Raw genomic sequence first — 22,056 nt, 5'->3', positions numbered from 1 at the left:
TCACTTTCACATTTACCAGCAATGAAAATTTTCAATTTGAAATAAAAGACACATTATACAAGTACCCTCTAAGAATGACATATTTAAGTATAAATCTGACAAAATATGTATAAGATCTATGAGAAAAACTACAAAACTGATGAAAGATATCAAAGAACTAAGTTAATGGAGAGATGTTCTATGTTCATGGATAGGAAGACTCAATCTTTTCAAGATGTCAGTTCTCCCAAACTTGATTTCTAGATCCAGTGCAATCCCAATCAAAATCCCAGCAAGTTATTTTATGGCTATCTAGAAACTGATTCTAAAGCCTATATGGACAGGCAGACTTAGAACAGTTGACTCAATATTGAAGGAGAACAACAAAGTTAGAGGACTGACACTACCCAACTTCAAGATTTACTGTAAAGCTATGGTAATAAAGACAGTGTGGTACTGGCAAAAGAATAGACAAAACAAACAATGTAATCTAATAGAGAGCCCACAAATAGACCAACATAAACATAGTCAACTGATCTTTGACAAAGGAGCAAAGATAGTATTTTCAACAAATGATGCTGGAACTATGGGACGTCCACATGCAAAAAAAAAAAAGAATCTATACACAGACCTTACACCCTTCACAAAAATTAACTCAAAATGGATCATAGATCTAAATGTAAAATGATGCAAAATTATAAAACTCCTAGAGGACAACAGAAGAGAAAACCACAATGACCGTGGGTATGGTGATGACTTTTTAGTGACAATTCCAGTGGCATAATCCATGTAAGAAAGAATTGATAAACTGGACTTCATTAAAAATTAAAAACTCTGGGAAAGATACTGTCAAGTGAATGAAAAGACAAGCCACAGACTGGGAGAAAATATTTGCAAAAGGCATATCCGATAAAGGACTGTTATCCAAAATATACAAAGAACTCTTAAAACTCAACCCTAAGGAAACCAACACCTCAATTTGAAAAGAGATCACAGACCTTAACGGATACCTCACCAAAGAAGATATACAGATGGCAAGTAAACATGTGAAGAGATGCTCCACATCATTATATCACTAGGGAAATGCAAATTAAAACAACAGTGAGATACAACTACACACCTATTGGAATGGCCAAAATCCTGAACACTGACAACACCAAAGGCTAGTGAGGATGTAGAGCAATAGGAACTCTCACTCATTGCTGGTGGGAATGTAAAATGGTATAGCTGCTTTGGAAGAGAGTGTGGCAGTTTCTTACAAAACTAAACATATTCCTACCATACAATCCAGCCAACTATTAAAAATGCACATTTTCTGACAGTGTGACAGTAGCAGTTTTGCTAGATAAAGTACTAAGGACTTTCATGACTTTTAGAATTGCAGTACTTTTGAAGCCAAGATGAATTAAGCGTAAGACAAAGTTATCTCATTTTAACATCACAATAGACCTAGGAAGTAGGTACTATTATTATTTTTCCCAATCTATAGATGAGAAAACTGAGGCTTGGGTAGATTAGGTAATTTGCTTTAGATCACAGATCTAGTAAGTGACAAAGCCAGGCCTCTTTCCAGTGTTTTCTTGTTGCTGTTTTGTTTTGTTTTAACCTTTTTTTTTTTGGTAAAATATACAGAAAAATTATCATTTTAAGCATACAGTAGCATTAAGTACATTCACAGTGTTGTGCAAGCATCACCACTATCTGTACTCAGAACTTTTTCATCATCCCCAAACAGAAATTCTGTATCCACTAAACAGGAACTCCTCATTCTCCCCTCCCACCAGCCCCTGACAACTACCGTTCTACCTTTGTCTCTATGAATTTGACTACTCTATGTACCTCATATAAGTGGAATCATATAATGTTTATCCTTTGATGCCTAGCTTATTTTGCTCAGCATAATGTCTTCAAGTTTTATCCACAATGTAGCATGTGTTTTCTTCTTTTTAAAGGCTGAATAATATTATATTCCCATTGCAATAATATTCCAATGTATATATCACATTTTGTTTCTCCATGTGTCTATTGATGGACATTTGTTCCTACCTTTTGGCTATTGTACTATTATGTACATGCGTGTACAAATATATGCTTGAGTCCCTGCTTTCGGTTCTTGTGGGTATATACCTAGGAGTGGAATTGCTGGAGAGTATAGTAATTCTCTGTTTAACATGTGGAAAAGAACATAATTTTAATTACTGTTATTTATTTATTAATTTAATTTATTTATTTTTGGCTGTGTTGGGTCTTTGTTGCTGCACACGGGCTTTCTCTAGTTGTGGCAAGTGAGGGCTACTCTTTGTTGCGGCGCGCGGGCTTCTCATCGCAGTGGCTTCTCTTGTTGTGGAGCATGGGCTCTAGGTGTGCGGGCTTCAGTAGTTGTGGCACGCGGGCTCAGTAGTTGTGGCACGTGGGCTCAGTAGTTGTGGCTCGCGGGCTCTAGAGCGCAGACTCAGTAGTTGTGGTGCACGGGCTTAGTTGCTCTGCGGCATGCGGGATCTTCCCGGACCAGGGCTCGAACCCATGTCCCCTGAATTGGCAGGCGGATTCTTAACCACTGCACCACCAGGGAAGCCCTACTGTTAGTTATTAAATGACTACTGTGTGCTAGGCACTTTACTTATATTGTCTTGAATCCTTATACAATCTTAAGGTATAGTATGCCCATTTATCATATGAGGATATAGGCTTAGAGAGGTTAAATTAACTTGCCAGGAAGATGTAGCTACTGAATGGCGAGTTGATAAAACCCAGTCCAGTGCTCTTCCTGAAGTATACTCTCGTTTACCATGTTGGTCTCGTGGATTGATTGTCTTTGTAGCAGGCATTGTTGCTAGTTTTACTAGTGGTCTCACCCACTTCTTCCTTGCTGGGAGAACCACAATTTTGTCCAGATAAAGAAAAGCAATGTGTTCAGAGAAAGTGGGTCTTTTCCCCCTCTAGCCCTATCAATGTCTGAAAACCAACTACAGGAATCTCATTATCCTGGGCAAGAAGATATCAATATAAGAGGAACTTTGCTGAAGATTCTGGGAAATATTTTTCCTATCTGTTAATCCAAGAGAAGGCAGAAGAAAAATCACCTCCTTTTCCTTCCTGCTCATACTATTTAAACCATGTTACTGAGATAATATGGTAGTTCCTAAGATTTGAAGTGATACACGGAAGCAGTTGGCTAGGAGAAAAGAAAGCAGTAAAACAGAGTAGTTAAAATCATAGACACTGGAGCCAGGCAGCCTAGATTTTAATCCTGGCTCTGCTAATTTATTAGTAGTGTGATCTAGAGTGAGTTACTTAACTTCTTTGTGCCTTAGTCACTTCAACTGTAAAGTGGGGACAATAGCAGCAAATTCATATAGTTGTTGTAAGGATTAAATGAGTTGATATAAAGTGCCTAGTACATAATAAGTACTCACCAAGAGTCAGATTTTGTTTTGTTTTTATTATTATTGGTGTACAACAAAGACCTCAGACACTCAGAGGCTGGTAGACATACTATCCCTTGAGTGAGACCTGCAGTTACTAACAGCCTAGCTTGCTTTCCTCTGCTAACACACAAACTACTCAGGTTGCATTTTGACTTTTTGGAACACTGCTACTTTTTGCTTCTGCTCTACTACTTACTCTTCATACTGTCTTTCTACAACACAAAACTGATTCCACTGCTAGGTCCCCATTAACTTTAGGATAGAGTCCAAACTTAACCTATAAGCAGCTTCATGATCTGTATCTACCTCTTGCTTTCCTCTCCAGATACCCTGTCATTCCCCCACAAATTCTCCATGTTCTAGTCATGGCTAATGACCTTGTTCACCCAACAAATATTTATGAGTGCCTAGACACTCACTGTGTAAAGCATTGGAGAGTAAACAAGATATGAAAGGGGTTTCTGCATTCATGGAGCTTACATTATAAAAACATTTAATTATAACCATCAGAAGGGCTGTGAGTTAAAAATACTGTGTACAATGAAAACTTAATAGTGAAACCCACCAGCTCGTTTGTTTGAACCTCTATCCTTGATCCCTGCTATGTTCCTCTGCTGGTCCCCTTCTTTTTCTGCCTACCCTGCTCCACTTTTTCTGAAAAAACTTTCTTGAGCTTCTTGTTTTTCTTATGTACTCTTATAACACCAGTGTACATATTGCTTTCACAGAATTTATCCTACTGTTGATTTGCTTGGGTCTTTTCCTCCAACATTCCTATTCCTCTATGAGTCTTTTATCTCTGTATCCTAGGGTACTAAAGCAAATCTTTGTTGAATAAATGATATCCACTTTCTAAAACTTCTTATCTTGAAATAATTATAGACTCAGAAGTTGCAGAAATAGTACAGAGAGTTCCTTGTGTACCCATCACCCAAATTCCTACAGTGGTAACGTCTTATATAACTATAGTACATTATCAAAACTAGGAGACTGACATTGGCACAGTGCAATTAATTAGACTGTAGGCCTTACTCAGATTTCATCACCTTTTATATGCACTTATTTTTTGGTAGGTGTTATATGTAGTTCTATTAAACTTTATCATATGTATATGTTTATAATTATACCAGAATCAAGATACAGAAATGTTCTGTTACCATAAAGAACTCCCTTGTGCTACCCGGTAATAATGATGTCCATTTTAACTAGATTTTCTCTGTATATAATACAGGGAAGCAAGATGGAGAGGGTATACAGTTGACCCTTGAACAACATGAGGGTTAGGGGCACTGACCCTTCTCTAAGTACATGTACTTTATAGTGGGCCCTCCCTATCTGCAATTCCACACCTGCAGATTCAATCAACTGTGGATTGTGCACTGTCCCCCCTCACAGATGGCCTGGTAACTTCCTCCCCCAAATCCAAGGTTTTTAAATACGTTAAAATTAACATTAAGAATATTTTAGATTATCTTAATATCTTAAATGATTATGATGTGTAACATCAGAAATGGTTAAGCAAAGATTCAACTTTAGAAAATGTGTAGTTGCCTCTTTATTTTCCCAGGAAATCATTTCTGTTTTCTTTCTAGAATCATGACAATGTTTAAAATGAAGGCTTAGAAGGATTGTTTCATGGCCATTGGCACTTAATTGAAAGAAAATGCCTTATTAACTAAAGAGGAATGCTTAAAACAATGTCATGTGCCTAATTTTGGATATAGATCACATGGGAGCTACTTTACATTGTAAAAAAAAATAGTATAATAGCTAGAAAATACTGATTTATGATCTCCCTAAACTGGACCCTCAAACTAGCTGTGATTGTTCCGCTTCCAAGCTAAGAGGTGAAATCTGTAAAGAAGTCAAGGTGGTGTTGATGCTCATAATGCCAAGCACCCTATAGTTGTTCTGCCACAGCAGCTGCAAGGAGTCAGCCTCCTCTGACTGCAGCAGGTGCTTCTTCCTGATTGTTCCAGTTCCCTGAGGATTTTTAAGGGGATGGCAACTTTGAGGAGAGAAGGAATGGTAAACAATTACAAATATTTGAGGATACATTTTCAACCTGTTCTTTTCCCAGTTAAGATAAAACACCAAAAAGATTGGCTTCTTTGAAACTCTAGAAACTTCAATCCAGGCTACCAGCCCACAGTGTTTTAAATGTTAAAAAGTGATGCTTTAAGTATTAACCAAGTAGCAGACTGCTATTTGTCTGACCCAAATAGCCTTTTGCTAGAGCTTGGAAAAACTAAGTCCTCACAGCTATAGTTGGCTGAAAGACAGTTCTAGAAAATGAGATGTATGTGAGAGTCAGCTGAGTTGGGGGTATGGAGTATTATCCTGAAAAAGCTTTTACTTTCCTGGAAAAAAAGAAAAAGAAAAAGGTGGCTGAAGCCACTCCTTTCCCTATCCTCCTGCCTTGAACAACGGGGTGTAAAGAGTAAAACTGCTGCAACCACCTTGCAACCATGTGAGAAATGTCAGGAGAATCACAGAAATTGTGGCTCTCCTGTTCTTGAGCTGTTGAACGAACGATAACCAACTACCTGCAGACTTAGGTGACTAAAGAGACGCTTCTTTAAGCCATTGCAATATAATGGTTTTTAATTCGCAGCCATATGCATTCCTAACTGTGCAGCTATTAAAGTGACACCTTTTTAGTACTCTCTTTCATCCTCACTATTAGCTACTCTTCCTATAGTTACTGCTATTACTATCTAGTCACCCTAACTGGAAAACTCAGTCATCCTTCACTTATTTTCCCTCATCCTCTTAGTAACCAAGTCTTGTTTATTATATCTAGCTAGTTTCAAGTCCACCTCTGCTTCACTATCTTCGCTGCCACTACGTTAGTTTGGACTCTCTCTCCACCTCCTGTCTGGACTATTTTTACAGCCCCCTAATTAGATAGTATCCCCACATCCAGTCCAATATCCACCATGCTTCAGAATTATTTTTCTAAAACCTTATAAGATACTCTTCTCCTTAAAAATCTTAAATGGCTCTCAGTCCTCTAGAGGAGGAAAGACAAACTCCTTTTGTTGTTTCTGCCTTCTTGTTTAGGCTTTGCATCTCCAGGATCCAGTCTGGCCCAGAGTAGGAGCTCAGGTGTTTGTTAAATGACTGAATCTTCTGTATGGCTTCTTCGTTGTTAAATATCAACACACGTATTTAATCAGACTAAGCAGCGTGATGGCATCCTGGATAGTCAATAAAGATTTGCTGAGTTAATCTAGTTTCTGGATTCTACTGTAAAATCCTTTATCAGTAGTCCCAGATATACACATCTTGCTGTGTATTCAGTTGATTTAATCTGGCCTGAAGAAAGAGGCTCTTCAGTAACGTGTACGCATTTAGTTTATAACTGGTCACGTACATCCTCCAGACTGGGCTTGTGCCAAGAAAGGAAGTTACGAAGGTGGGTGAAGAAGCCTATATGGGCATTTCTGACAATTTTCGATCTGTGAATTACTGCTATCAAACGAGAGAGTAAATCTACGACTTCCTGCAGGCTCGCAAGCCTTACCAAGTTAACCGCACCAGTGTGGGCCACAGCCTACAGCTGCTACAAAGGCTTTGCTTTGTGAAGCGGAAGGCTCTTCTTGGGAACTTACTGCGGGGAGCGGGGGGCCGCTGCATCGCAGCACAAACTAGCTCAAGGCTTCCCGTGCAGAGCTTCCCCAGAACTGCGGGCTCTTTCAGGTGATGCTTCGAGTTTTTCCTTGGCCTAGAGACCAGGGCATGAAGCCTCTCTTGATAAGATCAAGAAAACGGAGAGTGCTTTGATACGTGCAGAGCGTGTTTTGGAGAGCAGGGGTCGAGGAGACAAAGCCCACTCAGCCAGCCGCCCAACATCTCCCTTTCTTCCCTGGTCCTGTGTTGTCTAGTCCTCCTCATTTCCACTCCCCGACTCAGCCTGCAAATTTCTATATTTCAGGAGGTAAAAATCACTCTACGGCATAAAACCTGGTGCCCTGCTGGCCGCATTTCCTAGCACTGAATTTCTCCCGCCTCCCTTTTCGCCGGGCTTAGGCCTGAAGCCTTCACCGCCCGAACCCCCTGGCGTCCCAGGCCCAGGCGTCTCGGGGGCGACCCCTCCGCCGCGCACGCGCCCTACGCGAGATCTCCGCTGACCTTCTCCAGAAAACCCCTTCAAAAGCGTTTCCCCTTCACCTCGCGCCTTCCCCGCCCTTCCGGCTCTTCCTCCACGCGCCTGCGCGGACCCAATTGTTTTGGCTTTCCGGTGGGATCCGGCAAAGGAAAAGGGCGGGGGAACCGAGGGTAAGGGCGGGCGGGGTGGGGGGGGCGTCTCAAGAACCCGGGAAACTGCAAAATTGACGTTTGTGCCGCTAGACGCGGGCGAGCAGCGGAAAGGGAAACCTGGCGAAGGCTGGCCCACGGTCCGCTGTCCGCGCGTTCCCGGGCCTCAGAAGGGGCCCGCCAAGGGGGCGAGAGCGCGCCGCAGGGGCGGGGCGGGAGCGGCTAGCCGGGCGTTTCGCGGCCCCGGGGCTGACGAGGCGGCGCGGGCAGGCTGCGCGGCTCCCGTGGGAGGAGTCTGGCGGTGGTCGGGCCTTGTGGAGAGTGCAGCTGCGCCCAGAGAGGACGCTGCTTTCCGCTCAGGACGGACCGGCCGAGGGAGGGCGCGAGGGGAAACCGGAAGGAAGGGGAGGCGGCGGCGCCAGCCTTCCTCGGAGGGAAGCAGAAGCGAGACCCCGGCCCTAGTCGCGGCAGCAGGGCCACGCCCCCGCCGCCGCGCGTGAGGGGCCCAGTGTCTTCGTGGCCACCGGCCGCATCGGATCCCAATCCTCGGGACTGAGGGACTCGGGTGAGCAGGCGTCGCCAGCGCCGGGCGGGGGTACCCGGGGACGACCTGTGGAGGAATTGGGGGAGGAGGGCCGCGGCGGGAGGGGGCTCGGCCCTTTGTGGCTCGGCGGGCTGGGGGCGGCGGCGGCATCTTTCAAACCGGAGACGCTTCCGCTGCGGGCGGGGGAGGGGCGCGGGCGGCTGGCGCCTCCCTCCACCCCCGGCGGCGGCCCCTCTGCGGCTCTGCCTCCGGCCGGTGCTTGGGGCAGGGGCGGCGGGGCTTGCCACTCGCGGGGGCGTTTCCGGCCGCGGGTCTCCCAGGCGGCGCCCTGGCCCCGTCTGGCGCCCGCATTGCCAAAATGAAGCTGCTTCCCTTAAGGACTCGCGGCGTCTTCGCGAGACGGTGGGCAGTAGGAGGGCAAGACCTTCCTTGCATTTTTTTTCCCGGTACTTTTGAAGTAACCAAGAGATGTCTAGATTAACTGAGGCCCCATTGTGATCTACTGATGATTTTAAAAAGAAAGCAGAAACTGCCCTTTGAAACGGAAAATTCTGTACGTATTTACTTTAGACTGTGAAATCGCTAACTTATTGAACTCGACCACCTTTCTCTCCCTATGAATTGAGAAACCGTGAAGTGGAAGAATATCCCATAGTTTGATGTGGACCGGTTATTTTGAGTTAACAGGTTTTTTATTTCTCGTTTGTTGATCTAAGATCTCTTTTTATACTACCTCAAAGAGAGAATATACCCTCCACAGATCTCTAGAATTGTCCGATGCCACGATTGCCCCTTCAAATGAAAATAGAAAAAGAATCTAAAAATGTAAAGTTAACTATGAAAGGGTATGTTTGTGTGAAATATCTATCTTCTATATCAGTAGTGTTATAAAAACGTAAGGTACAGGACTGGTCACGTGTTGTTGACACATGAATCTGTACGTCTGGCTCACTTAGCATTCAGGCATTCACAGACAACCCTATCAGCAATGTGGTCTAACTAAAATTTTATTTTCTTCTATTGAGGCAACCAGTTAACTGGGTGGAATTAACAGTGGTTTTCTTTCTCTTTTCTTTTTTTTTTTTTTAAGACAGGGTGTTTCCCCCCCTTCCTGCTGTGTTGTGAATTTTTGCCTGAATTTGAGTGGTATGGACTTCAAATCTCGCAATTGTGAGTGACTGACTTTAGTTAACCTTTGGTAAGGACCTTTTTCCTGACGTTTTTTAGAAGGACTTTTTCTGACTGAAAGTAAATCGAAAAGTCAAACCAGTCAGTTGTTTTCCAGTCTTGATGTAGAATTTTCCTAATGTTAAGCTTACTTCTTCACTTTGATCTTTTGTTGGTCTAGTGTTTATTGAAGTCGCTTTAGATTGGACCCTGAAATTCTCAAGAGGTTGTTGTCCTTAGTAAACAGTACGGGGCTATGGCATTTCTGTTGAGCTTGCTTTATAGTTCGTGCTTTTCCACATAGTTCTGTTTTCTCGACAGTTTTGTAAGAAGAGTTCTAAGTGCTATAACTCTTCTCTCCTTTTTGCTCTCATAAGCAGTACCATAAAATCTGTTAGCTTTGATTATTCACATGCCCTTTAAGGAGATGGGTGGGAATAAAGGTGTCATAGTGCTTTAGTCCACAGTTCTCCATATATTTTCTTCTGGTTAATGGAAATAACGAGCTGTCTCATAAAATCCAAATATTGAGCACTGAATGTGTTTAAAGTGGATGGTAGGGACTTCTCCGGTGGTGCAGTGGTTAAGAATCTGCCTGCCAGTGCATGGGACACAGGTTCCATCCCTGGTCTGGGAAGATCCCACATGACGCGGAACAAGTAAGCCCATGCGCCACAACTGCTGAGCCCACGTGCTGCAACTACTGAAGCCCGCGCGCCTAGAGCCTGTGCTCAGAAACAAGAGAAGCCACCGCAATCAGAAGCCTGTGCACTGCAACAGAGTAGCCCCTGCTTGCCACAACTAGAGAAATCCCATGCGCAGCAACAAAGACCCAATACAGCCAAAAAAAAGTAAAGTGGATAGTAAATTCATAGAAACCTGAATGCAGTCACAAAAGCCAAAAGATACTTTGATTTTCCCAAAGATTTTACTCATATACTTAGAAAAGAGTTGTATTTTTTCTTGCTCTCGTTCTAAGCCCAGGAAAAAGAATTGGTCCTGCTATCATAAAAAATATGAATGAAAATGTCAAAGTCCTTCATTATATCTTAGTCTTATCATTTCAGTTTTGTGGAGTTTGAATAGAGCAGATCATATTTAAATAACTCAGGGTATTGGAAATGATAAGTTGATTTCAAGTAACTTTTTTTTTTTTTTTTTTTTTTTGCGGTACGCGGTCTTCTCACTGTTGTGGCCTCTCCCTTTGCGGAGCGCAAGCTCCAGACGCGCAGGGTCAGCGGCCATGGCTCACGGGCCCAGCCGCTCCGCGGCATGTGGGATCTTCCCAGACCGGGGCACGAACCCGTGTCCCCTGCATCGGCAGGCGGACTCTCAACAACTGCGCCACCAGGGAAGCCCTCAAGTAACTTTTTAAGTATATGAAGGGGTACTCCTGGTTCCCTTGCTGGTTTTTTCAGTACCTAGATTCCTCTGTGTGGGAAGAAGGGATTATTGTAGGAAATTTGGAGAAAATGTAATCATTTAATGAGAGATGTTTTTTAAAGTCTTTCCTTTTTTTTTTTCAGTTCCACTCCCATACCTCTGACAAGTGGCAACGTGTAGTAGGTTCCATGATAGGCAGGGGATTCTGAGTATTCCTCAGTTTACCCCCCCTTTTTTTTAAAGAAACTGAGAAATTTAAATAGTCATAATCATCATTAAGCAGCTATGCCCTTAATGACCTCATGAATATATTTACTATCTGGGAAATATTTTCTTCTGCTGTTGTGATTGAAAAAAATCATTGATTTGGTGGAAAATGAAATCCCATTGAAAAGGTTAAGGTCAGTTTTGCTTCAGTCTATACTTCTCCAGCTTTCTTAAGTCTATGTAGAGCTGAGAAGAAAAGAGAAAAGTGATATCCAAAATAAAAGGACATACTACACTCATATAATTATTCTATCACAGATGGTGTCTCCTTTATGTTCTTGTTTAATTTTTTAAAAGTGAGATAACTTATTATTCATAATGTAGAACAGAAGCTTATTCTTGTGACCTGAATTTACTTAGGGTACTGAGCGTAACTAACTTGATGGAGCCATGTAGTTTTTTCAGTATAGTTGGAAAGGAGGAACACAAGGAAATAGACCTAGGCTCTGAATTTGATTAGAGTAGAGGAAGCTGTACTGAAATTTATCAAACTTGATACATTATTTAAAAGGCAAGGTGTTTGGTCTTTTTTTTTTTTTTTTCCTTTGGCTGCATTGGGTCTTCGTTGCTGCACACGGGCTTTCTCTAGTTGTGGTGAGCGCGGGCTACTCTACATTGCGCTGCGTGGGCTTCTTGCAGTGGCTTCTCTTGTTGTGGAGAACGGGCTCTAGGCACGTGGGCTTCAGTAGTTGTGGCGTGTGGGCTCAGTAGTTGTGGCTCTCAGGCTCCAGAGTGCAGGCTCCGTAGTTTTGGTGCATGGGCTTACTTGTCCTGCGACATGTGGGATCTTCCCAGACCAGGGCTCAAACCCATGTCCCCTGCATTGGCAGGTGGCTTCTTAACCACTGCGCCACCAGGGAAGTCCAGTTGTTTGTCTTTTAATTGATGCTTGTCACGACTCCAAAAATTTCTGTTTGTGTAGTGGTTGACAATCAATCTGAAGATCAGGTGGTCTTCCAAACATTCTCAACTGTCAGGGTTGTTTTGGTAACTTGAAAGCAAAGTATTTCTGGCACCAATATTTTGTCCTCCCTAAGGAGAAACCTGTTTTCTCACTGAAATGAAGAAAGGCTTGTTTTATGACTGGTATCATTTAGTTTTTCTGCATGGGCATCAGCCTTCTCAAGGTTAGTCTTTGTTGTACTAGTTTGTTTCATGATTTGTACCATCAAAATACTCCCTAAAATCTTTGAATAAATTTCTCTTATCTAAAATATCATTCACCCAGCGGGAAAAGAGAACTGTGTTTGAGTGTTGAGACCTTGTAATTGGGACCCTTAGACCTGTATAGGTGTGAAGTTTTGAAAGTCGGGAAAGTACTACAAAAAGCTTGACCAGTGAGTGCGTTAATAAAAGTAATTGCAAATTTTTTTGCACACAGTAGTACTGTTGTGTGTCAGGCAGCACAGTTCCAAGCTCTTCATAGAACTCATTTAATTCTTAGTCCATTGAGAAGAATTCTGTTTTTATCCCCCATTTTACAGATGAGCATACTCATGACAGAAAAAGGTCACACAACTAGTAAGTTGCAGAACTGGGATTTCAACCCAAGTAATTTGGCTCCACAGTTCACGCTCTTAATTTTTTGGCAATACATGAAATTCAGAATGCCTTGGATTCTTTCTAACAAAAGTTTTTGATCTTCTGTATTGAGATTTGTAGCAGTGGAAGATGGGGCATCACCTAAGTTAATATACAGCTTGAAAATGCTTCATACAGATGATAACCTGTAGCCCACTGCCCTTCCTTTTTATCACTGTTTTATCCTTACTGTGTAATTTTTGTGCAGTCCTTGTTTGCAGCCTCCTCTCCATCTTTTTATCCTTCCTCATTTCACATATACAGCTCAGTTAATTGCTGAGCAGTCTCATATTCACAATCAGTTATTTAATCCTTTATTCTTTCCTTTATCCTCCAGGTCTTCCCTGTATAACATTGGAAAAGCTTGTTTTGTATGTTTGAGTTTCTATAGCTACTCTGTGGAAGGGCACTACAAATGACACACCTGTGGGAATGAAAACTAGATTTCAAAGTGAAGTTAGACACATCTGCTTCCCCTAATAAAAAACCACTGCCATCAACCTCTGAAACCTGTGAAAGTATTTGGAATTATTTTTTTAAATTTTAATATTTCACACCTTTTTCTAATTAATCTTGATTCCTGTTCCTTGAATATCAGTATTTAGATCCTATAAAATTTATTATTACCATTATTTTTAAATTATGAGTATTATAGTAGCATTTACTTTGTGTAAATTTTCTTTGCAGATACACTTTTGGGCATATTTTAACTTTTGCAGCCTAAGGACTTCAGTTTTTTAATAGGAAAGTGAAGTGAGGATTTCAGACAACCAACGTAAACTTCTGGAGTACAACTGACCCTTGAACAACTTGGGGTTGGGGCGCCAACCCTCCTAATACTAGAAAATCTGCATGTAGCTTATAGTCAGCCCTCCAAATTCTATGTTCATCCATATCTGTGGTTCCGCATCTGAGGATTCAACCAACTGCAGATCGTGTAGTGCTGTAGTATTTACCATTGAAAAAAACTGGACCTGTGTAGTTCAAACCCCTGTTGTTCAAGGGTCAGCTGTACAGGTACTTTGAAAGTTGGATTTTTCTACAGTTTGATTCTATGGTGAAAATGAAAAACAAGTTAGCTCTGTGAAAATTTACTTTATAGTCGAATTGATTATTCAAAGGGAGGAAAACCTATTGAAATAACTTTCCATAAGAGGTGTTTCAGATTTTTAAGTAGAATTGTATATATTGATATGGATTGTTGACTGATTTAATCCTAATGACCATTTAATAACAGAATGTTTGTTTTGAAACTGTTTTGTGTGGTGGAATTCACTCAGTAGAACCTTGGAGGCTTGGGTATCCTAGAGCAGCGGTCTCCAACCTTTCTGGCACCAGGGACTGGTTCCATGGAAGACAGTTTTTCCATGGGCGGGGGTGGGGTGGGGAGGCGATGGTTCAGGCGGTAAGGCTGCCCTCTTGCTGTGTGGCCAGGTTCCTAACAGGCTGGGGACCAGTACCAGTCTATGACCCAGGGATTGGGGTCCCCTATCCTAGAGAAAATGTTAGGATCAAAGTTTTGGCTTTTCCTTTTTTTCTCCCAATCTCAAGCAATTTATAAATTTTCTGTTCTTACAGGAAGCTCTTAGATTTAAAAATAAGTTGGTCTTTGTTCTGTACTTATTTGCAGGAAGTCGGTAAAAAGGAAAGGATCTCATCCTATGTATAGCATTCTAACCTTATTCATTGCTATTATTCTCTGCTACCAAACAGATCAATCAAAAATATTGAATTGAGCGCAGAACTTAGAAAAAAAGTAAGAATGTGCATAGTTTTAATGCCAGAGTACATTGTACTTTATTAGATTCTGAATTTTGTTATATTGTGTTTGTATGACTCCCATTTAATTCTTATTCTAGTTGGTTTTTTTCACTGTGGAATATGTTCTAACAACCAGCTTTAAAATACAGGACTTTAAAAAAAATAAAAAATAATAAAATACAGGACTTTTCTATTAATCTTGAGGTGCCTGGTACCAGGAAATGTGGCAAGTAATAGTGGTTTCCCAGTCTTTGGCCCTTGGTTCATCTAATGAATCCATGTGTTCACTAAATGTCTTTACACATTGTCTTGTATACATCTTCTATTTTTCAAATGTATGTAAATATGTTGTAGTTGATAAAAAAAAAAAGAGAAAGTGTTTTTGACTCTAAAATAGTTTTTTCTCATTGTGAGTTTTTCCCAGCAGATTATCTTTAGGAAAAAAGTCCTTTTTTTCTAAGCTTAATAAAGGATACTCACATTAGATTTAAAAAAAAGAAGTGTTTCAGAAGTCCACTGAGCCTGTAGTAAGTGGGGAAAGCGGTTGTGTGATTAGGTAAGAGACATTAAAATATTTCAGTTGAAACGTGGAATATATACAGGTTAGATTAAGAATTATATTTAGGACTTAACCTGGTGGCGCAGTGGTTAAGAATCCGCCTGCCAATGCAGGGGACACGGGTTCAAGCCCTGCTCCAGGAAGACCCCATGTGCCGCGGAGCAACTAAGCCTGTGCGCCACAACTACTGAGCCTGCGCTCTAGAGCCCGTGAGCCATAACTACTGAGCCCGTGCACCTAGAGCCGGTGCTCCACAAGAGAAGCCACTGCAATGAGAAGCCCGCGCAGCGCAACGAAGAGTAGCCCCCGCTCGCCACAACTAGAGAAGGCCTGTGTGCAGCAACGAAGACCCAACACAGCCATAAATAAATAAATAAATTTATAAGAATTTTATTTAATTCAACTTTCAAGCATTTGAGGTTTGTGCGTTTTCCTTGTTCGTGTGATCTGAAGGGAAAACGATCTTCTAGGAAAAAAGGCTTGAGATATGTATTTTTGTCACTGATTTTTTTTTTAATTTCTTAATATTTGATCAAGAAACAGCCTGAAGCAGAGATTGGTACATTTGGCCTGCAGTATGTTTTTGTAAATAACATTTTATTGAAATAGTCATGTCCATTTATTTACAGGTTGACTTTTGCTGCTTTCAGGCTACAGTAGATTAAGCATTTGGGACAGAGACCTTAATGGCTTGCAAAGCCTAAAATATTTTGTCTTTATGATGAGAAAAGAGAGTAGTATACCTTTTGAAAGTTTGGTTTTTTTAATTAAATAATCATTGCATATGTTAACAAAATTCGGAAGGTTTAAATAGGTCTTCAATAAGTTTTTCCTTCCTCTGCAATGTGAACCACGGTTAGCAATGGGGACAAGTGCCAATTGCCTCCTTTCCTCGTTTTACTTGTGCTACAATTGTTCTTATGGTAAAGAATAAAATTTTCTTGTATTATGTCTCTATCAAAAGTTTGGAAATGAAAGAGCACGACAGCTAGATTTTATTCATTTGCCTGCTTCTTTTTGTTTTTGAGTTTGTCTGGAATAATTGGTTTTTAAAACACCCTGTTTTTAAATGATAGTCGTGTTTTGGCTGTAGTAAGGGTAAATGCACTTGGTGTCTTGGAGCTCTAGTGGTTGGCAACTCTCAGTCTGAGTCCTTAGAGTACAATACAACGACCAGCCTTTAGTAAATACTCAAACATTTGTTGAGTTAAATTTAAGTAGCCATTAATTTATAATAGAAAATTAAGTAAACAATTTCATTGATACCTGAGAATTACTAAGCCTGAGGATGCTAAATTCTACAGACAACAGGGAGTATGACTTTTTTTTTTGAAACTAGTTTTAGGTATAACACAGAATGATATATGGTACAATATATTTATTAAAAAGGGAAAATTCATAAAATGAGTCAAATCATTGGTTATTAAGTAATATGGTACAGACATTGTGAAATGTTTCAGAGTATGTAGGATATTGGTTTTAAGGTTTTTTTTTTTCTGGAACAAGTTGGGAAATTAATTAAGTTTTATTTTTAGGAGAGAAGGAATCTTGTTATAAAAAATATGTTACGGGCATTTAAGGTGGTTGTTGTTGATCATCTTAAACTTTGCCATTTTTCCCCATTTTTATTTAATACATTTTGAAGTCTGTGTTCCCAGAGAAGGGACACTGAATTTTATTTTGGATTGTACTAGATACAGATCAGTTTAAATTAAGTTGACTTTATATGATGTCTGAATGACTTTTTCTGCCTATTTTAATATTACGATATCATAAATAAAAATTACTTTATTAGGAAGAAATGTACCCTAGATTTCAAAGGAAAGGGTGGGAATAGGGTGTATAAAGCAGTGACAATGAGATTATATAAAGTTGGCTCGCCATGTAGTATTCTAAAAGCAGACTTCAGTTTTAATAGTTTTATGCATATGATAAAAAGAAATCAAATCTAGTAAAACTGAGACAAATTCAATGGGGCTCAAAAAAGTCACTGCAAAAAAATCAGGTCATAGTATGAGGTCAGAGAAATGACCAGAGTGAACCTGTACAGCTACCCTGCAAGGAATTCTGGAGTCTAATCTAAATCCATCCCTGCACTGGCCACCAGTTCCTGTCACCTGGTTTAAATATGGATGGAGGGCTTCCCTGGTGGCGCAGTGGGTAAGCATCCACCTGCCAGGGGACACGGGTTCGATCCTTGGCCCAGGAAGATCCCACATGCTGCGGAGCAGCTAAGCCTGTTCACCACAACTGCTGAGCCCATGTGCCTAGAGCCTGTGCTCCACAGCAAGAGAAGCCACCGCAATGAGAAGCCCGTGCACCGCAACAAAGAGTAGCCCCTGCTCGCCGCAACCAGAGAAAAGCCTGCACGCAGCAATGAAGACCCAACACAGCCAAAAATAAAGTAAAATAAATTTTAAAAACTAATAATAAATAAATATGGATGGGGACAATTTTGGGTCCTGCAGCTGGGGTTAGGACTTACAGTCTATTAATACATGCATTTCTGTAAGATAAATTTTTAGAGGTAGAATTGAGATATTAAGCATTTTCAATGCCAAATATATCTTCTATAATACTTCATTTGCAATCTGAAATTCAAAAACCTCTTAAAATGAAGTTAAAAATTTTTTTTTTTTGCAAAACTTGACCTGAAGTAACATAAGACTGTATATAGTATTATTTTTCACAATGTGCATGTTTCCCTCAGTCAGAATAGTAGGATGTTCAGTTCTGGAGCTCTGCCCCAGACCCTTTGTAATACATGATATATGTACCACATTACCTCTGTAAGATCTGAAAAATTCTAAATTCTAGAACACAGCTGGCTCCAAGAGTTTGTTTGTTTGTTTTTGTTTGTTTGTTTTTGTCTCCATTGGGTCTTTGTTGCTGAGCGCTGGCTTTTCTCTAGTTGCAGCGAGCGGGGGCTACTCTTAGTTGCGGTGTGTGGGCTTCTCATTGCCGTGGCTTGTCTTTGTTGCGGAGCACGGGCTCTAGGCACGCGGGCTTCAGTAGTTGTGGCACGTGAGCTCTCGAGCGCAGGCCCAGGAGTTGTGGCACACAGGCTTAGTTGCTCCACGGCATGTGGGATCTTCCTGGACCAGGGCTTGAGCCCGTGTCCCCTGCATTGGCAGGTGGATTTTTTTTTTTTTTAAGTTTATTTATTTATTTTTGGCTGCATTGGGTCTCTTTGTTGGGTCTTCGTTGCTGCACATGGGCTTTCTCTAGTTGTGGCAAGCGGGGGCTACTCTTCGTTGTGGTGCGTGGGCTTCTCATTGCAGTGGCTTCTCGTTGCAGAGCTCGGGCTCTAGGCGTGCAGGCTTCGGTAGTTGTGGCACGCAGGCTCAGTAGTTGTGGCACACGGCCTTAGTTGCTCCATGGCATGCGGGATCTTCCTGGACCAGGGCTCGAACCTGTGTCCCCTGCATTGGCAGGTGGATTCTTAACCACTGCATCACCAGGGAAGTCCCAAGAGTTTTGATTAAGGGCTTATACGTATGTATCAACTTATACTCCTCTGTAAGAATGCTCGTTTCCCGACACCCTCACTAACACTGGGCCTTGCTGCATTATTAATATGTGAAAATAGCCAGTGATTTTAGGTATTATTAGCTTTAGAGGTTATAGTAGTAAACTTAGATTTATAGTGTAACTTTCAGATTTGGAAGAGCAAAGTCATTACCTTAAATGACCCAAAGTCTCTGCCTTTGCACCTATTTTAGTTACTTCCATATAGTTAACTTGGCTGGAAATTTGACAGTCTACGTCAAGTTTGCAGTTCAAGTAATAGTATAGTTTGGCAGGAAGTACAATGTGATCTTCTCTGACATATGGATGATATTTTTGTGAGAAAAAGTATTAGTGGTTCCAGTGATGGTCAAATATATTTATAGGTTTCATGTCAACAGCACTTGACTTTCTGATTATGGAGCTAAGAGTCATCTAATTAGGAAATAGGTGATAGTTTTTAACTGTTATTAGCACTGTATATTCTATATGTTTTTCCTGATTTGTAATTCCTTTGCCATATGTTGTAAATACTGATTTCTAAATAACATTTTAAATTAAACTTTAATGCAGCTGGAATTTCTTTTGATGAATGGTATGCAGTATGACTAAAACTTAGGTGGGTTTTTTTTTCCTTCAGTGGGTAACCAGTTGTTCCAACGTTATTTGTTGAAATAACCCAATCTTCTAGTTTGAAATGACTTGTTTATCTTTATCATATCTAATGTTTTTTTTAACATGGATGTATTGTATTTACTTATTTACCTATTGTGTTTGTTTATTTTTGTTTACTTGGGTTTATTGTAGAATTGTAATACATTTTAATATTTGTTAAGAGTATGAGGAAAAACTTGTTTTTCCTTCCCCTCAAATATCTTGGCAGTATTTGTGAATTCTTCCAGATGAATCTTCTGCAAGTTGGATTTGTATTAAATTTACACATTTTGAGAACATTCATATCTCTATAGTATGAAGTCTTCATGTAGGAATACATTCCTCTATTTTATCATGTTTTACGTTTCATTTTTCAGTAAAATTGTATGTTCTTATAAAGATTTCTAGGAAGGAACCACTGTACAGAGAGAGATATGTTGTATTTATCTCCGTTACAGGATTGAGCTGCAAATTTTATAATATAGTTTATGCTTTGGAAATAAACAAATTCAATCTATTTATCATATAGTTTAAGTAATTTAAATATAAAGGCTGTGTGAATACATTTAAATTATACTCCCCAAATGAGAATCTCCTTGCAAGAGAAAGGTTTTTTTTTTTTTCTCTTAAATTACAGTCATGTATTGCCCCTAAACAAATAAGTAGGAGATTTGGCTTTGCTGGTAATTGAAATTATTTATTTTTAAAGAACTTTTAAAAAACTGTATGCTTATTGATGTGTTCCTTATTTTCTAGAATGTTTATATTTTGTATAGAAGGCAAAAAATTAACTTAAAACCACAAATGTAATAAACTTGTTAAATGTCCCTTTTCTCATGTTTCATTTTTATGGTAATGTCTAAAGTTGAACTTCAAAAAATAATTCATATTTAAGTCTGCGATTTTAAACATTGTATTCTAAAAATGTACTGACCTAGATACTCTAACTGAACTTTTTTTTCTTTTTAGTTACTCCAGAGGATCCACAGAACATAGGATGTTGCCACAAAATCTACCTCGTGTGTTACTCTCTTTCACTCATGAGTTGAACAACAGTTACAAATTTGAGCAAGATATCTGCAGACTGTGTTGAAAAACTCTGAAGAACCTAATTAACACAGGATGACCTGGTAGTGATTCTAAGCCTAAAAAGATACTGCTCATTAGTGAATGTATCAATCTTGGTTCTGAATGCTGCAGATAACAGCAAGCAGAGTTTCTCCTTTCTTTATTTCTGAAGCATTCACTTGACCTTCCATCAGTAAGACTGATTTTTCTAATCTGTTCCTGGATATATTAATGGAATACAATCATGTCCACTCAAGACGAGAAGCAGGTCAATACTGAATATGCTGTGTCCTTGTTGGAACAGTTAAAACTGTTTTATGAACAGCAGTTGTTTACGGACATAGTGTTAATTGTCGAGGGCACTGAATTCCCTTGTCATAAGATGGTTCTTGCAACATGTAGTTCTTACTTTAGGTAAGTACTGTAATCTTGGTTAGTTTGTAATTTCAAATGCAGAATGTTAGCTTGTTTTAATCTTTTAAACATTATTTAAATTTTTAAAAAAAGTTAGGTGTCTTAATGTTTTGCTTAAGTTTTTTATTTGGGGGCTTCCCTGGTGGCGCAGTGGTTGAGAGTCCGCCTGCCGATGCAGGGGACACGGGTTCATGCCCTGGTCCGGGAAGATCCCACATGCCGCGTGTCTGGAGCCTGTGCTCCGCAACGGGAGAGGCCATAACAGTGAGAGGCCTGCGAACCACAAAAAGAAAAAAGTAAAAAACAAAAAAATTTTCTATTTGGGTGATATAGTGCTTGTCAAATCACCTACTTGCATGTGTAAGTAAGGGGCAGGTGAAATAAGTTTTTACAAAGGATTAAATACAAGAAATATGTTGAAATTAACTAAGGTAAAGTTTTAATGATGGGGAGGCAAAAAGGTTCAGAATACTATTTTTTCATTGAAAGAAAGAAAAACGAATGGGGTAATTTTCACTTACTCTTAAGATTTTAAAATGTTACATTTAGAAAACAGTCATTGTTTATAAATTTAAGAGTTACAGGAGGCTTAATAATAACTTTTAGAAGATAATTGGTACTGTTTAGACATGTTAAGGACTTTTATTTCCTTTGCAAAAATGAGTTCCTTTACTCACTCTTGGTTTCTTTCATCATTTGTGCTATTGTTTTAGCCGTACCAGACTCCTTGCCAGATTGAAATAGTTAATAATTAATAATGTTTTTGTTCTCTGTGCCTCAGAATTTATAAGTTGATTTAGTTATTTGTTTGCTAATTACAAATAAATAAAGCTTAACTTTACATTTTTATGATCTTTTGCAACTTTTAATCTTTTTAAGATAGGTTTCCCTTTATTATGTGTTTCATGGGAGGAAAAGAATTAAGGCGTAGAAATTCCTATATTTGGTCTCTGCCCTTAGGTTGAATTTTTACTTAATATTTGAAAGGGACAGGGAGAATAAAGATGAATGAAATGTGGACCAGTATATTCCTGCTACAAATCTTAGCTGGCGTAAGTGGAGATCAGCAATGAAAGTTACTTTCTGCTGCTCCTTAGTGGCAGCTGTAGACAGGACAGGTTTAATCTTGACTTTTCAAGGCTAACATACACGAAGGTGTAGAAACTTAACATTCCTTAGTATAACACATCTCATGATGATTCTAGAAGCTAAGGCCCAAATGTCAGTTGCCTTGCTCTGCCTGCCACTGTTTCAGGTTTAGCTGTGGATATTTCATGCAATTTCAGACATTGATTTTCTTATCTTTGGAAGCTGAGCATATTTGCAAACAGTGGTTCTAGAGAATTTAATGGATCTAGAGGATGCTCAGAATCCTCTTGTGCTTCTACAAATAGAGATTCTTGGATTTCAAACCTAGAAATTATGATTCAGTGGGTCTGAGTTAGAGTTTTAGGATTTGTATGTTTAAGAGCTTCCCAGATGAT

At 39.9% G+C, this 22,056-nt stretch overlaps 1 protein-coding gene across 7 annotated transcripts in view; it reads left to right on the top strand.

Moving 5' to 3' along the window:
* The window catches only part of KBTBD2 (kelch repeat and BTB domain containing 2), a 40,521-nt gene that overhangs the window by 9,870 nt on the left and 8,595 nt on the right, over positions 1-22,056 (top strand). The window contains exons 1-3 of one of the 7 annotated variants that reach the window (XM_079932365.1): positions 7,762-8,232; positions 9,306-9,381; positions 20,060-20,572. In XM_079932365.1, coding sequence (XP_079788491.1) covers positions 20,403-20,572 — 170 coding nt within the window. In that variant the 5' untranslated portion in view covers positions 7,762-8,232; positions 9,306-9,381; positions 20,060-20,402. Of the gene's footprint in view, positions 1-7,761; positions 8,233-9,301; positions 9,410-20,059; positions 20,573-22,056 lie in introns of those variants that run through there. The other 6 variants (XM_079932363.1, XM_079932366.1, XM_079932362.1 and 3 more) reach the window with 6 other exon arrangements.

Source organism: Stenella coeruleoalba, assembly GCF_951394435.1.
Source record: "Stenella coeruleoalba genome assembly, chromosome: 9".
NCBI lineage: Eukaryota > Metazoa > Chordata > Mammalia > Artiodactyla > Delphinidae > Stenella > Stenella coeruleoalba.
This window is presented reverse-complemented; position numbering and strand designations above follow the sequence as displayed.